The sequence below is a fragment of the Cydia pomonella genome, chromosome 1, assembly GCF_033807575.1.
Source record: "Cydia pomonella isolate Wapato2018A chromosome 1, ilCydPomo1, whole genome shotgun sequence".
In the NCBI taxonomy this organism is placed as follows: domain Eukaryota; kingdom Metazoa; phylum Arthropoda; class Insecta; order Lepidoptera; family Tortricidae; genus Cydia; species Cydia pomonella.
This window is the reverse complement of record NC_084703.1, coordinates 38776723-38794295: the sequence shown is the minus strand read 5'-3', so window position 1 is coordinate 38794295 and position 17573 is coordinate 38776723. Positions and strand designations below refer to the sequence as shown.

The 17573-nt window shown below is 36.5% G+C and overlaps 1 protein-coding gene across 4 annotated transcripts in view; it reads right to left on the bottom strand.

The window, feature by feature from the left end:
• LOC133522649 (protein sickie) overlaps positions 1-17573 on the bottom strand; it is a 268242-nt gene that overhangs the window by 229043 nt on the left and 21626 nt on the right. For 2 of the 4 annotated variants that reach the window (XM_061858037.1, XM_061858051.1), the window contains exon 1: positions 8268-9678. The exons of 1 other annotated variant lie outside the window; for it this stretch is intronic. In XM_061858037.1, coding sequence (XP_061714021.1) covers positions 8268-9617 — 1350 coding nt within the window. In that variant the 5' untranslated portion in view covers positions 9618-9678. Of the gene's footprint in view, positions 1-8267; positions 9680-17573 lie in introns of those variants that run through there. One more of the 4 variants, XM_061858046.1, reaches the window with a different exon arrangement.

Here is a 17573-nt window from a genome sequence, read left to right as displayed (position 1 = left end):
ATAACATCAGTCACATGAACGATGGGTGACATTGTTGGTATTGATTCTATGTAATATCAATATGATGTCTCACGTTTATAACATTTATTTAAACAGTGCGACGAATAATAATTTTCCTAATAATTGGACAAATCGTGCGGTTTAACTTAGACGGCAGACTTTTTAATCAGTGGAAAGGAGAGTAAATTGATTTTTTAGTGCTGCTCAGTGAAAAATGTATTAAGGATGCTGTAATAGAAAATACTGCGAGTACTAATACTGAAGCAGTATCTAGTTGAGTGGTTACGGATTCACGGATTCTACGAAGTGCACGTAGACGAACAAGCTGGTAGAATGAGAAGGGTACCTATTGCAATTCCTGACAGTGATCATACTTTTTTGTTTGTAGGGTAATAAATAAATAATCTTATTAAAATTTGTGTTACTTTATTTAGCTTTAATACAATCAAACAATAATGGTATGGGTAATAAAAACACATCGAACTGTTTATTTAGTTTCATGTGTAGTTTTCACGATTTAAACTGAATAGGTGTCCAATTTTTACCCGAAGTAGCAAAAACTTAGCTTCGTTGTTCTGCCATCATAAGAAATCAATCGATCATTAAGAAACATGCATTCTTATGAATAAATACGTGTCACTTCAAAATAAAACTAAGACGGTTAAATTTATCAATTCTTGGGCGTTAAGTAATTTTGTTTATCAATACTTCACTAATACCATTGTTTTAGTCGTGGACTTAACAAAAGCAATGATCATTGATCATACTTTGGATTAAGTGATAGAATTTTAAGATTCTACGTATTTATTTTCAATGACACATGTCGATGATAGTGACAGGAACGAGCTTCTGCAATTTACGTCAGACAGATAATGTGATGCGGTCTTGCAACGTCGCTATCCTAAAGGTGCATTATACTGGATTTTTTCTTAAATAAAAAATATTAATTACTCGCAAACTAAGCCGAATCCAGTTTACTTTATATGACATTTTATTTTCTAAAGATGGTCAAGAACATGGTGGTAAAGTTGTATGGGTTCCTCGCGAGCACCCTGTATATTCATCGCTAAACCAGGTGTATTACTAACAAAATTTTTGACCCGCTTACATTACATTTATAATTCGACTATTAAGATCTGATGTGAGCAAACAAGTATAAGACCTAGATTAAAGCGAAACTTCAGATGCTTCAGCGTCAAAGCGATTCAATTATGGTGATTGGTGTATGTTTCAAAATTTTTAACCGACTTTAAAAGAGAGAGGTTTTTTTACGAATTAAATGGACGATCTTATTCAACCTATTCCTTGTTATTGTATCCTCTCAAGCAGTCAGATACAGGCAAGAGTAACGAAATAGGTTTATTTTTAATTTTACACGTTATGAGGAAATTTTTGATATATTTTGTAACGATTTCTCATATACATTTTTGTCCTAAAACACATCATTTTGTAATAAAGCAAATATATTCTTTCATTTTGTCAAAATAAAATACTTTTTGCTACAAGTTCTGAGTAGAAATACCCCAACCATTTACATTTTTTAGAAAAGATACAATGGTAAACATTTTTCAGAAAAGAAAGGAGGATATTTCTCTCCAAATGTAGGCTAATTTCTCAAGAAATAAGGAGTTTCCATTTTGGAAATGGAAAACTTCATTACCCACATAAAATTTCCAAAATTATTCCATGTGGAAATTTCGCAATTTTGGAAACTTTCAGCCGGCACATCAGTACGCAGGGGTTAGTATGCGCGTCTCGTGCGCAGGTCTGCGGGCGGTAATTAGGTTACGGTCCCCACGCACCGCCCGCGGGCTCTCTTTGATTTCACTTCAAAGCCACTCTTCGCAAATGGTCCGACGGGCTGCATCGGTTAGCTGTCTGACGACACCTATACTCTATAAATAGACACAACAAATAGTATAATATACATTTTAGTTATATTATTTTAGGAAAAAGCTTTTATCGCACATTTGACAGAAATAATGAAGGTACGAATAAAGCTCCATTTAGACGGATCAAGGAATTAGCAATGTATCGAATATTGCATGCAAGTCCTCACACCGTGTAAATGGGGTTTAAAGGTTGCTATCAAATAACGAGAGAAAATTAGTCTCTTTTTACAAAATCAACAAATTTTATGAAAAAGTATTGAAAAAAGTAAAGTATGGCGTACCTATAGGTAGGTAGGCGAAAAATTATGTATTACACAATATGTGGTTTATGGCTTATTTTTTTTTCTAATTTGAATATAGACGTAGCAAAAAGCTGGAACAACGCTAGGAAGATGACGATTTCTTATGAGTTATGAATCATTTTATCTACAGGACAATATTGTTACTATTTTTGCAAAACAATTACTAATAATTTTCTACTATAAAATGGGACTTACAACAATTAAATACAGGACAATTTTTCCTTACGAAACGACCGCATTCACCGCTTTCGTTCTGAAAATTAAGTGCTAAAACATTTGAAGGGGTAAACGGAGGATGCGTGGCGCTCAACCGCTTACTCTGAGGGCTCTCCACGGCTGAAGTGTTTGCAGATAAATAACAGACAACGCACCTTTCTAATGGAAAAGTTTTATTTTTAAAGTAAAATAATAAAATAATTCTAATAATGTTTTGTCTCCCCTATTTGGTGCAATAATGTATGCGTTTAATGCCTTATTTTGAAATGTTAACTATCTGGCTACCAGTTGCGGATCGTTCAAAGAACTCGATTCCCATCGGCTTGTCTAATTACAGCCCGTTAAGTACTACTACGATCGGTTCATGGAGAAAAGAAAAGCAAAATTAGCTCCGGGTTCTCTATGAATATTTGTGACGCGCCGCCACTGCTGGCTACGGGTAGAAAATGTATTTTTCCACCCAGGCTAAATTATGTAGGGTTACCGTGATTTGCCCGTTAATAGAAATAGTACATTATGATACAAGTGCGATAAATAGAAAATTCGCAACGTGTAGGTAGCGATAGATTAAAACACGACCGAAAAGAGTACGTTTTACATTACATATGGCCCTTTAAATTTTGGACATAGTCAATGTGCTAATTATCGCACTATTTTTATGCATTAAAGTAGCACCATATGTACTGTAAAAGTTATTACAGACTTACTATACCTAAGGAAAAATTATAAAAATATTAATTATTTATGAAAATACAAACATGGTGTGATTAGACTTAAGTAAAATATATGACTCCGATTTTTTTTCTAATAATATCCTCTTACGCACTTGTTGCATATATATGTGCATACGAGTATGTACCTAGTAATATAACATTCATTTTATCCATAGTATACTATACCAGCAGTTGGTGCCCGCGGCGCCCGCCCCAGAGCGCTCGTTAGTACGTACACAATCAGATACCCCGGAACAATTCTTGCAAATTTACTGATAAATATGTCCGTCTGCTTACATTTCCGCGTCTAGGGGGCCATCAAGCAATGCCTGCGCTATTTTGAAGTAGGGGCAAGTGTTGTACCTGTAGACGATTGTACCTTTGGACACTGCCGGTATTAAAAGAACAACAGAACATAGACAAATATCGTTATCGATAGATACCATACAAGATGTGTTTTGAAAGCTCACGAAGACAATTTAGATTCTGACTATGAATCAAGTTTCATTTGTCATAAATATTACAGGCTGAATTATGATTCTGATAACTGTGACGATCGCGGAAACTCGTCCAACTCCGATGAATTTGTTGAAGAGTTGTACCGAGAATATTGAAATGCTAAGAAGCCAAAAGTATATTATAAGATGCCCAACATACCTATTATTTAGCTGCCTAATGATTATATTTATCTTTTTAATTAAGAGTTTTAGAATAAATATTTTGTTTAACCTTTATAGTTGATTTTATGTCCCTAGGTACAGTCATGTCAGGTAGGTTATCGACGTCCAAAGGTAACAAACAATATGTGATGTGCCTGTGGACAAAAACTGCGTTTTTTTAAAAAGCTTATATCTCTTGTTGCCACGTAGCTAACATAATATAAGTCTGGGCTAATCAAAGACTGATTATTTGTTCTTTGAATAAAATAAAAAACGTAATGGTACTGTGGATGGTGTTTTATCGAAATTCAAAAATAGGTCAAAAACTGGAAAGTGTCCACAGGTTGAGCACTTGCCCCTAGATATGCTTCCACTCTACTGTGATGAAACCGTCACTGGATAATAAGATTTACAAGGTGGAACAATAATAGTGGGGAACCGTTGAAGCATATTCGGTATCATGTTCTGCGGTAGCGCGGTAGCAGCATGGTCCCATTTTTATCACTTGTCAATATGTCCGTCGCTTACATACTTGTTAGAAAGTGACAGGCATAGTGACAAATGATAAAGAGCCGACCATCATAGCCCTACTGATTAGAATAAAGAAGAAAATAATTGACGCGAAAAAAGTTTTTTATACAAGTTTTTATTTAACTTGCCCTGTTATGTATGGGACAAATCTTGCAAGTTAAATTTGACCCACTTCCCGGTTTCCGATGAAGCTGAAAATTTGCATAAACTTATTTTTGCTATAGCGCAAGTTGTCCAACCCTCCATTCAAAGGCCAACAATTGTTCGCGTCATAAAAAAACGTTTCTTCTAGTTTGTCCTAGTCAGAGCACGATACCGAATATGCCCCCTTAAACACATCCCCACAATCTTCGTTAAGTACAGCCAGTACCCGTACCATGAGTCACTGACAGTGGCAAAACTGACGTACTTATATGCGAGTATTAGTTATATAGAAAGTAAGTTACGTTCTCGATAACGTTTATGTCAGTGCCGAACTGGTGGTAGCCGCACTGTATTACCTAATAACGCACGAGTTCATTTTCGTGATATTATTCATATCAACTGGGATTATATGTAGCTTTATAATTTCTCAATAGTACCTATATTAGAAAAATAATACCGTTTTTGGTCTGCGGCAATTCACGTTGTGGTTTGGGTTTGCGTAGAGTGGTGGCGTCACTTTCGGTTACCAATCTGTTTAGGATGATATCCAACACGAATGTTTGGATAAATCCCGATAGCAAACGTAGAGAAGATAATTGATAGGCATCATTACGAAAATTTACAACACGAATATTTGGGCCAATATGTATCTAATGCGGCATAATATATCATCTCAGACTGACAGAAATATCAGATTATCAGAAACTACTTGTAAAACCGTCAGGCTCTTGGTAGGACGTCCCGCCGGCTAGGTCCTGCGATGACATTCTGCCCACGTCGCACTTGTAATCAGGCCCCCTACTTGCATCGACTAGCGATTGCACATTAAATTACAAATAAGAGCACGAACGCATCCTGACGCCTCTAGGTACTCGTACTTATTTGTTGGCGACATTTGCTCGCTTTGTGTTTATCTTATGTTCATGGAGTACGGCAAAGCCAGTATCAAAATGCTCTCTTGACCCCTAATACAAGGCTATTTTAATAGCGGACAAGGTACTAAAATCTATAGGGAACGTGTATGAACTGTAGGGGGCAGCACAGGAGCCCCCTGCTTATTGGTGCGAAGGATAGATGTCAAATTTAAGCTTCCAATATAGCCCATAAGATAGCAGAACCTACAATGCACAAGAAAACGTACGTGACCTGTAAAGGATAGCACTTGTTTTGGCGTGAAGTGTCAATGGACAGTTTATGTTCCCAATTCAGGCCACACAAGATGGCAGCACTCTAACGTTCACGGCCCCTATAAAAGACCACTGAACTCTCTTACGAGTATATAGAGCTTTACAGAATTTTAATTACACATGCAACTAGGGATGCCTATACATTTATATGTAGGTTAATGAGCCTATTCGAAAATACACGATTGCTTCATAATAATGCATTAATGGCTAAATGTGCCCTTCGTATGCCTAAGCACTGTGTAGAGCACATGAATTTAAATCCATTGTTAAATAAAATAGGTTTACAGTACATATGGTGCTACTTTACCGCACTAGTGCGAAAATTAGCATATTACGTAACTGTGTCGAACATTTAAAGGGCCATATGTACTGTAAAACGTTGTACGATACATGTGCGAATAGGTAATTCGCAACTCGTGTCGATTTAAAACACTCCCTTTGGTCGTGTTTTAATTTATCGCCACTCGTTTCGAATTTCCTATTTTTCGCACTTGTATCGTAATGTACTATTAAATTCGTTCGCACGCACTGATCAGTGCTTAGACATACGAAGGGTTAATTATATCGGGTACGTTTTTGCCTATACATGACAAGGAGTACCAATGCTATGAGTACGCCATCTAGCGATGAATAGCTGAACGTCTGAGTCACTGTACCGTTTTACCAGCAAAGCAGTGTTTTTTGTTTTTTCCGCTCAACAACAGGTGGCGCTGTCTAGTCTAAATATTTTGTTGAATAGGAAATATTACGCGAGTAAGGAGCGCCACTACCACAATCCATCACAATCTGAGGATCTACCGCAAACAAGAAAATTTCGTTATCTAACCTCTCTATCACTCTTGCATATTAGAGCGATAAAGAGGCAGATACCGAAATTTCAATATTTCTCGTTTCAAGGTAAGCACTTTGTAAACAAACTGCCTTGATGCATCAATGTCATATTTTATTATCTGTAAAAACATATCAAAAACAATTTAAGGCATGTATAAGTTACTCTATGTTTTATGAAAGGTGCTAGTGCTGCACTCTGGCGGCAGAACATTGCAGTAATACTCCCTATTGTATACTAACACTTGGATTAAATAAAATGAGTGCCGAAAAGTTATATTGTACATAATTGAAAAGAGTAAAAATGTATTATATGAATTGTGAAAATAAAGCAACATAAATCAAGTCATAAAAGGACGAAAGTAGAGATCGGTAATCATATTGTGTAGATATTTAGCGGAATCGGTAAGTAATTAGATGATTAAGAAAGTCCATAATTTTTAAATTATTAACATAACTAACTCTGAGTATTCTAATTCATCATTACAGTTGAAATTGGGTCTATCGTTTGGGTCATGAAAATGAGAATAGGTACCAAAAGATTACTCAAATAATTAAAAGTGCTGTATTTACTTAAGAGGCTGTCAATACCGAAAGCCCGCACACTGTCCATTTGTATCGGAGTAAATGGAAGAGCACCAAGACAGTACTGTCACTTTTACTGGATTTTACCCAGGGGCAAGGGATATTAAGAGAACTATTGAAATATAAAAAAAATGTGGATTAATTGTGTAATATTTCTCGTTAGCAGTTAAGGTAGGTTTTAAAATTATGATTTTTATTGCAGACCCATAAGTAAAAAAAAAATAAAGACAGGTGGAACCGATTGGTGACTTAAGGACCAATTTTAGCATTTTTTTTTTTTATATCGAGTTGTTATCGTCGAATCATAATACATTTTTATCTGTTCTAAAACAATTTTTTCTTTAATAAAAATATTAATTTCAACGAAACTGGGCGATGACAGAATCTAAAGCCTTTTTTAGGGTTCCGTAGCCAAATGGCAAAAAACGGAACCCTTATAGATTCGTGTATCCCCCCCCCCCCCCCTGTAACTTCTAAAATAACAGAATGAAAAATCTAAAAAAATATATGATATAGGTACATTACCATGCAAACTTCCACCGAAAATTGGTTTGAACGAGATCTAGTAAGTAGTTTTTTTTTAATACGTCATAAATGGTACGGAACCCTTCATGGGCGAGTCCGAAATATGGTTTTCTCGACGGACTAAGGTAAAAAAAATTGAGGTATAAAGATCACTTGTCTCTATTATTATTGGTCATTCGTGTCATACATGATGACGCGCAGATTTGTCAAATCTAACATTTAATAACATGACATTACGAGTTAAGGCCCGCTTCTTCGAGAATGATACGATTCTAACACTAAACATATATAGGTCAGCAGTGTCACTATAACCGTCAAATTCCTATGAACATATGACAGTCGGAGTGGCGCTTCCACAAACTTTGTTATGTCAAACTCGGTGCAAAGTTAATTTAAACGGACCGTAGGTACCTACTGTCTACCTACCTGCTTTTAACACATAATTCAATAAAATAAATCGGATGTAACTTGGCAATTTAGTTGTTATGAAGTGAAAAGCTCACAAAGAGAAGAATATATATTGTACTCAACGGGTAACAGAGCGGGTCGTAGCACGGTGACATGAAAAATGACGCCCAAGAACGGAAGCTAAATTATCGACAAAAAGAGAAACAATGTTATTTCTCGACTCGCCTTTAGAGTTGGCAGTTTTAATTTGTTAACCCAACTAAAATGCATTACTTACCTTAATTTGCTCGACAGCTTTCTTGGCGAGTCCGGGGTCCAAGATCTTGATATCGAGATCCGCCGCGCATCGCTTTGCTGTCTCGCTGAAAGCTGCAGCGTTCGCGTAGTGTGCTGGTGTTTCCTCACTGGTCTCCACGGGCGAATTCGGAGACAGGATTCCACTGTCACTATCACTAATGTTTACTGATTTGCGAGCAACTACCCGCCCTTCACCCGATGGTGACCTGAGCGGTATTCGGGACTTGTCACCAGTAGGAGACTTTACAGGAATACGTGACTTGGAATGCTCTTCTGGTTTGAATCCAGTGGTTGGATCGAATATTACGTAGTTATCTTTATCGCATCTCACCTTATTGTTAACAGTTACAGTGTATTTCTTATTTGGACTCAGATTTAGAAAAGGATCTTCGCTATCGACTGGGCTTTCGGGTATTATAGATTGTATTTTAGGGGTGATTTTCGGAACTGACTTCCCGTCTATAGTTCGCCTCACCACTGTGTCGTTTGTAAACTTTAAACGAACGTATTCATTGGATATGGTTCTTCGTACAGGGGATGACAACAGTGGAGACGACTTATCCTGTAGATTACCTTTACTTTGGAAGAAGTTTATTTTTGGCTTTTCCATGGTTTTCGCCGGTGAAAACGGCAGTTTTAATTTAGAAACAACTTTCTTTTTTGCGCTGTTAGAACTTAAATCTACTTCAGGACTTTGTAAAGTACTTTTATAAATAGGTAAAACACTACATTTTTGATCAGTTTTGAAAGCCTCCTTGGGCGATTTTGAGGTATATTTGACAACGTCTAATGACTTAAGTTTTCTAATTGGTACTGGGGTCCTGAGCTTTTTTTCTCGATTTTTCTTATCAATATGACCTGATTCAACAGTAGTCGCCGCGCCTGCTTCTTTAGTTGACATCGATTCTTGTACCTTAATAAAAGTTTTGCTTCGATCACACAGGAACGGTTCATTTTGAGCAATTGTAAATAAGTCATTTTCACTTGGATTGGAGAGAATATTGTCGATAACTATATCTATGTCAGAGGATTCGGAATTGCTCTTGGATGATCTGTTTTCATTGATAATGCACGATATTCTTTCTTCGACGTGTAGAAGCTGGTCAGATGCGTCGCTCCCGGCGATACTGCGGGCCGAGCCACTCCCGGAGTCCGAGGGAGTCTCCACCTCGAGGATGGGGTCACGGGTGCGCACAGGGCACCTTCGCGAACTTTCCGGGCACGACGACCTCCTCTTGACGGTGCCTGTGTCGGCTGAAGATGAATCCCAATCTAAGCTCGGAATTGAACACTGGGCACCACTCTTTTTAGGTCGCCTAGGGCTAGTCATTATTGTCAAATCACATTATAATGAATTCACACTACACAAATCATAGTCAACTGATATATATGTAACTACGAATTATTAATTACATATAAAATGTATGTCCATATGTTGAAGGTTATGGAACATCGTACTTACATCGTAAAAATATATGGCTTGCAGAAATTATTAAAAATGTTTGCAGTATCATGCGATGTTTTTATAGGATATAGCAGACCCAACGAAGTTAGCTACCGGCGGAATCAAACACGAGCATGTATTGTAGCCGAGCTCGATTGTTATCTAATTACAAACTCGCCACTCGGCCGCCGCTGGGACCAACGATACATTTAGTTACTTCCACTAATGGAACCGTTATTTACTCGCATTGGATGATGCCGCGCGATAAACGAACGTTAACTACTTTAATGGCACATTTTCACATTTAAAGTTACCGTTGTGTTTATGGCTTGTATGATCCATCGACATAGGTAGGTACAAAGTATTGGTTGTCCCCGCCTGCAGCACCTTAGAGTATTTACTTTCGAATTGTATACGTACAAGTATAGGTATTGCGATACGTGTTTTCCCCTTTTCAGTATTTTTTTTGAGGAGTCTGGTTTTTATTTCTATAATATGAGTAATCATTTTATTTCAGACGTTTTAGTGTTAGATATATTTAAAAAAAAATGGTATTTTGTGAATGAAAGCTTCATTTGATACCCATATTGTTATGGGAAGAAACCCATTTTTTTTTTTCATTTGTGGGCACCATTTTCAAAATATCATCCAATTCTGACGAATTCAAGGACACCTCATATGTCAAAAACCATCCAGCCGTCTGACTGGCGCAGCCTTTATCGATTAAGGAATCATGAACGGTTTTAATCGACCTGTCATAAATATTATTATAAGTATTATTACGTTTTTTTCAGGAAGTCGAATCATAACAATGTGAACAATAAGTATGTATTTAGCTTTCTTATTACACATTTTAGAATAGGTATCTTCAAAAGGATCTATTTTCAATCAAATTGCACTAAATAAGAAACAGAAATATTATCACAGATATTTGCTAAACGAAATCCAACGCGGTATCAATCAACTCTGCCACGCATCTCCAATATTTGCTACCGATAATAAATTCCGAATTTTCAATCACATAAAACTGTTGTCGGCGAATAGTTTCATGTGAAATTCAACACGAGCGTACGTAACGTGTCTTTGCTCCGACGTTCACGTATTTCACTCAGACGCAGACCGGGGCGGAAGGCAGTTTTTACGTCGACCGACGTGCTGCCGCATCGTGCCGTTGAGGCGTCGACCAACTACACACACGCATACACTGTTTTCTTACAGAACAAGTCTATTTTTGTTCTCAATTTCTAGTGACTTTACTAACACAGATTTCACAAACCGTCCTTAATTAAATAATGTCTGAGAAAACGTTATATACCTATTTATTCACGTTCACTAGAGCAAGTCAGCAAACTCGCCGGGAGATTCTGGGGAATTATTCCCAAGTTCCATCGCCGTAACCTAATTACCCAATAAGTAAAGGCCATAAATATTGCCAACCAATGGGGGAAGCAAATGCTGACACACAACCAGTTTACAATTTATATTACTTGTATTATTTAGTGGGTATTTGTATGTTTTTAACAATGTTTTTTTTTTTTTGTAATTTATAGGCGAAATTAACCGTAACGCCTTTTTTTTTAAATAAATTATCATAAATGAAACGAAAAAAAAGAGGATCGATCTCGCTCAATCTTCTTTAAAGTAGGCGACTGGGCGTATGTACAAAATTGTGGGGTATCGTTAGAAAGGTCTTTCAAAACTAATAGGGGTCTTCAACAAACATTTTTTGATAAAGTGAATATATTCGGAGATAATCGCTCCGAAAGAAAAAAAATGTGTCACACCCCCCTCTAACTTTTGAACCATAGGTCCAAAAAATATGAAAAAAATCATGGAAGTAGAGCTTAAGAAAGACATTAAATGAAAACTATAGCGGACATGATCAGTTTAGCTGTTTTTGAGTTATCGCATAAAGTGTCCCCTTCATAGTAAAAAGACTTACTTTAATTAGGTACTGATTATGCAAATTTGCCTATTTGTTTAACTCGGGTGAAAGGTACCGTTTCATCCCTTGGTTAAGAATTTATTATACTTTAAGCTCCAGTTTAGCTTATTGTAACGGAAGAGTAACTACGGAACCCTACACTGAGCGTGGCCCGACATGCTCTTGGCCGGTTTTTTATATTGTTTGAGCTACCTTAATCATTTGTCCGGTACAATTTATAAACTTTAATGATCTACGTTGTTTATATTTAATATTACATCTATTCCTAAGCACAAATATGGCTAAGTCAAAATGCAACCAAAGTTTGTTATGAATGCAGCTCAACCGTGAAGTGTTTTCCATTTGAATAAATTTATATTTTATAAGTAACGAAACCTTATAATCTTAATTCAGTACATCTAGATAAAGTGACTATACGGTTCCGTTCGGTTATTTACCTGAACCGTGCGAATTCTCATTAATTACCAACCTTTTACTAAACCTCTGCTGTTCGATTGTCGATCTTTCTGTTAGCCTGTATCTTATTAACCGTAATAAGTAGACAGTTAAATGTTAAATTAATGCAAAATGTTTATACCTACAGCCGATGTGACAAGAAACACGAGTACCTAAGAATCAACTCGCACAAAACACTAAACAAAATATAAACAGGCCCTTATAGAAATAGGTAAATTAAATGAAGAAATGAACAGGGAACCGTACGAGAAACGTTTTTTTTTCTACATAATAAGGTCAGGAAACCTTCTCGTTGTAGACCTTAAATCTCGTTTAGGAGGCGTTTAGTCCCCAGCCAGCCATTCAACTTCCAAGTTCGCCTTGCGCCATACAGTGCGTATTTCACGAAGTTTTGGTAAGTTAGACATTATAAAGCTCAGTCTGCAGTAAATTTGTTGATGTAACGCCTAGTTCGTAATGTGCCTCAGTGTGTATAATTTTGATGAAATTAGCTTCCATACTCGTAAATACAAATCAAAAATGAAATCTGACTTAGAGAAATAAATAATATAAATAAAGGTTTTATACCAATTATCTTATGTGTAACAGTTTTAACATGGAGGTAAAGGAATTAATTTTATTCTGTAATTCTACTTTAACTTAATACCCAGGCGGATAATAAATAATCGGCATGACTTTCCCAATGCATAATAAAGCGGTTACTTTAAACTGTAGCATGTTGAAATAATATATTTTACGTTTATTCTTTCAGTAAACGTGAACTTTAGGCTCCTGGCTATGCACCCCGGTTCGTCCGTTTTATTTAAATGATTTACCGGTGCAGCGCAGCAAATATAGCTTTCCGAAAAGGTTTACCTTTAATGGCGCTAGTAGATTTCCCGAACAAGGGAAACATTCTGCCTCTATCCGACCCGATATATAGAATAAGGACGACATAATGGGTTTGTAGGAATCAGAATATAAGACGCGTAGGTACCTCCCCGACGATATCCAACTAAATGGGTCAGGAAGGCGAAGTTTACGTCGCAATTTAGCATTAGGGAAACCGAAACGCAATAAAATTCGCGCTATAGAACCGGAATTAGGAAATTATACGGGAGTTACTCGAATCCACCCCTGGATCTTTTAAACGATATTGACTCCATAAAGTGCACTATGTTTTAAATCTTCCTACAAAGAACATTAGGTACCTAAACGAACATTAGGTACCTATAGTAAACATATTTTAGATTATGTTAACGACTCATACTCGGCATAATAAAGAGTTTGTGCAGACACATATAAATGAGATCCCCGCGGACATGACGGACACAGCAAATAAAGTGAGTGGACTCTGTCACCAACTCACCACTTCATGATTTATGTCTTAATCCAGCGGCTAAACTCCGACCGAACTAATATCAGCTAAACAAACCGATGCCCTTTTCGGGGCCAATAACGGGGACTAATAAAACACAATGCAGAAAACACACAATGGGGGCGTCTACACATTTTAGCGTGAAAAGAAATATTATTCCGGCTGCTCAGATTCGCAAGCTCATATCTACAAAGCTTGATTTGCAAATACCGACTCTATTTTGCTTTTCGCTCTGTTGCTATTGCAGATATTCTGTTAAATGCATACATAAGAGTTTGTGAAGGCAAATGGACAATATGCATTGAAACGGAAGGGCGCCTCCCCTGGCGACTAGGGAATGCATTCCTGCACTCCAGTCCCCGTCTACACGTACGCACACGCACACATTGATACCGTGCACTTAATTTTCCATGTCGCTGTATGTAATTATGTATATTTGCTAAATACCCGGGCCAACCACTAAATACTGTCAAGTTGAATTAAATAGTTTTAAGAACTTGAGGAATGAGTTTGATTTAAACAAACCAAAGCATTGCAAATTTCGTGATTACGAGTAGATAATAGTAGTAGATAATATCACTGTAGAGCTTAATATTTTGTAAATGAATCTCTAATGACATGCTAATGCCCGGCGATCGACTTAACAATACTAACCACTTTACCACATGATTAACTGATTAATGGGTAGCCTATATACGCTATGCTACGTACGCCCTACGCTATTTAAGGACAGTTTTCTAGTGCATATCTTAAAAGAGTTTACTTTTACTTAAACTTATAGCGGACAGACAGGCCGATGGAGGCCCAGAAATGGAGAAATTTAAAATTAACAACTTTAATTTATTGCGATATACTAAAATCTTGCACAAACAGGATATAAAATTTATAAAATTAATACCTACTAACTCACAAAAACGTTGAAGTTGTAAGCATCATTTCTGGCTTAACTTGTAAAAAATCTTTAACATGAATTAAATATGCCAGCTTTTTATAATCTTAATAAATGTAAAAAGCAGGCATTCTATATCAATTTTAGTACTACCGAATATTCGCAGTCTCCTATAAACGCATAGTGTCACACACACACACACAATGAAACACAAGTGCATTCAACGCTCTCGTGTAGGGGAATTTTCGATTAAATATTTAGATTAGATTTTTCGTGATCCATTTATCATGGTTTAATTGTGCAGGGGCTGGCGCCTTTTTACTCAGACGAGAGTAGCGGTCACCGTCTTGTGATCCTTTGATATGGTAATGTAATAAGAAAACAGTGTTTCTGATATCATGATATCACACCCTTCTGTTTGCAGCGTTATTTAAATCATTGACTCGGATGCTGCTACGGGACAGACATTTGTATGCAAATATTAGCGAGTTCGTTTCCGTGATGCGATCTAAATTAATTACTTGTTTGGTGCGAATTTCTGTATCATGTAATCATTCATGCTAGTTCAAATTCAAAATATTTACTTTTGCTAATTTGTTTCTTTCCCACAAAGCCGTGACAGTTGAACTTACGACCTGTGATATATATGTAGTGACGTGCGCTATGCGACAGAACCCAATTTACGCTGCGCAGCCCTATAATTATTTTTTCCCGGTCTGGGGTGCACACGTTACGTCCCATTACAGAGGGATCAGTATTGTACGTACGTGTACCGTGTAACATTCGTGGGCTCCAATAGGGTTTACCGTCGTTGTACATTCGAAGCAATGTAACCATTCGCAAAAGTTCCAGTATGGCTTCCGCAGCCTTTTTGGCATTCACTCATAGCACGTCTGGCCTCATAGGAATTATCTTAAGGCTTTTGCCCACAAACTGTGAGATTGCAGGCTTTGAGGATGCTAAAAATGCTTTTAAAAATGCTTGCCCGGGGAAAAAAAATCAGACAACCCAAAATCAGAAAGGAGTTGAGATACCTACTGTGATTTAATTTCCATACATTACTCTTGAAAACATATTATCTGTACTGTAATTTTCTTGTCAAAAAAGTTCAGACCGTTTTTCAAGACATGATATGCCGGTCTCTTGCCACCATCAATGTGGAACGGGGAAAAATGCCGTCAGCATCCAAGGTACAAAGCGTCAAGGGCCTATTTTAGATTTAAGCGAGTTATTAATTTACTTTCATATTTGTACAGTTACTGTAACACCTCTGTATATATCTATTATGAACAAAAAAAATTACAGCAACGTTACTTTAAATTATTTTTACGATGTAAAAGTTGGTTACAAAGATATAAATTTAGTTGTGAGAGTCAGAATCGCGGGTGTACCTAAATAAAATTAAATGAAAACCATACCATATTTTTGTACCTAATTTGTACTATTTAGTACCTCGTTTAAAAAAATTTGTACCTCACGGTACGTAAAGTTATCATCGAAAAACAGGTCACCCGCCATCCTGACAGTCAGAATGGCGGGTGTACTTTATTACGCTATGTTCCCGTGGTTATTGATAAATTCTATAAAAGCCAAATTTTTGTACCTTTTTTGTACCTTCATATTCAATTATAATATGAGTCATTTTATTTGTGCTTTCCCAGTTTTACTCATTTTATATTTTGCTTGCTATTACAATTTTGCAGGCGTTATAATTTTTCAAGTTATCGATTTAATTTTTAAGAAAAAACGCTAAGGTACAATTATTTTTATTACACCAGGATTTAGTACCTTTAATGTTTAATCTGTTAAGTTCAAATAACTCAGTAAATCATGTCTTAAAAAAGGCTAGGCGCCAATTCAAAGAAATCTTCCTAAGAAAAATCATTATTAAGACATGATTTTCTGAGCTATTAGAACTTAACAGTACACATTAAAGGTACTAAATCCTGGCGTAATAAAAATAATTGTACCTTAGCGTCAAAAAAGGCTAGGCGCCAATTCAAAGATATCTTCCTAAGAAAAATCATTTTTAAGACATGATTTTCTGAGTTATTTGAACTTAACAGATTAAACATTAAAGGTACTAAATCCTGGCGTAATAAAAATAATTGTACCTTAGCGTTTTTTTCTTAAAAATGAAATCAATAACTTGAAAAATTATAACGCCTTCAAAATTGTAATAGCAAGCAAAATATAAAATGAGTAAAACTTGGAAACCACAAATAAAATGACTCATATTATAATTGAATGTGAAGGTACAAAAAAGGTACAAAAATTTGGCTTTTATAGAATTTATCAATAACCACGGGAACATAGCGTAATAAAGTACACCCGCCATTCTGACTGTCAGGATGGCGGGTGACCTGTTTTTTTATGATAACTTTACGTACCGTGAGGTACAAATTTTTTTAAACGAGGTACTAAATAGTACAAATTAGGTACAAAAATATGGTATGCTTTTCATTTGATTTTATTTAGGTACACCCGCCATTCTGACTCTCACATTTAGTTAATATTTATAACTTGAGTATCTAAATTGAACAGGAATAAACTATTAGTATACTGTGAGCTGAGCCCGAAATACAGGAGACCATACGAGTATAAATAACTTTGCAACGAGCCTTCGCGCCTGGCCCGCGCCCGCGCTGCTTCAGTAATCCCTTCGATACGAACCTCTTTCCTATTTATATGCAGATTCCATGACCGACCATAAGTTATCCGCTCACGCTACCGGATCATACCCTTAATGACGCCCGGATAAACGGATAAAGTACTCGAATGGGGTGCATTTTTACCATGATAGTACTCTCTCGCCGTATACAGAGGTTGTAATCAGCGGTGCGGAATTAATTTATACGAGGGCAGCATGTTGTTTTTAAATTATTAAAATATGGTTGACAAGATTAGTAAGATTAATCTTGTTAGTGACTTCCTCCGCCATTTGCAATACAATTTAAGTAGTAAAGGCTGGTTGTTAAAGTTTAATGTCGGTTACATTAATGTTTGTAAAAAAAAAACTGTATGTCACATTATTGCAGAGGCCGGGAATTGGCAATTTGTGGATGAGATTCAATTTATTGGCCGATGGGAAGCTGATTCCAACCAAGAAGAGGAATTTACAAGTTTGTATTTTTGCCCACATAGTTCTTTTCTTCGCACATGTAAAGAAAAAAGTAAAGTATCAACATATCATAC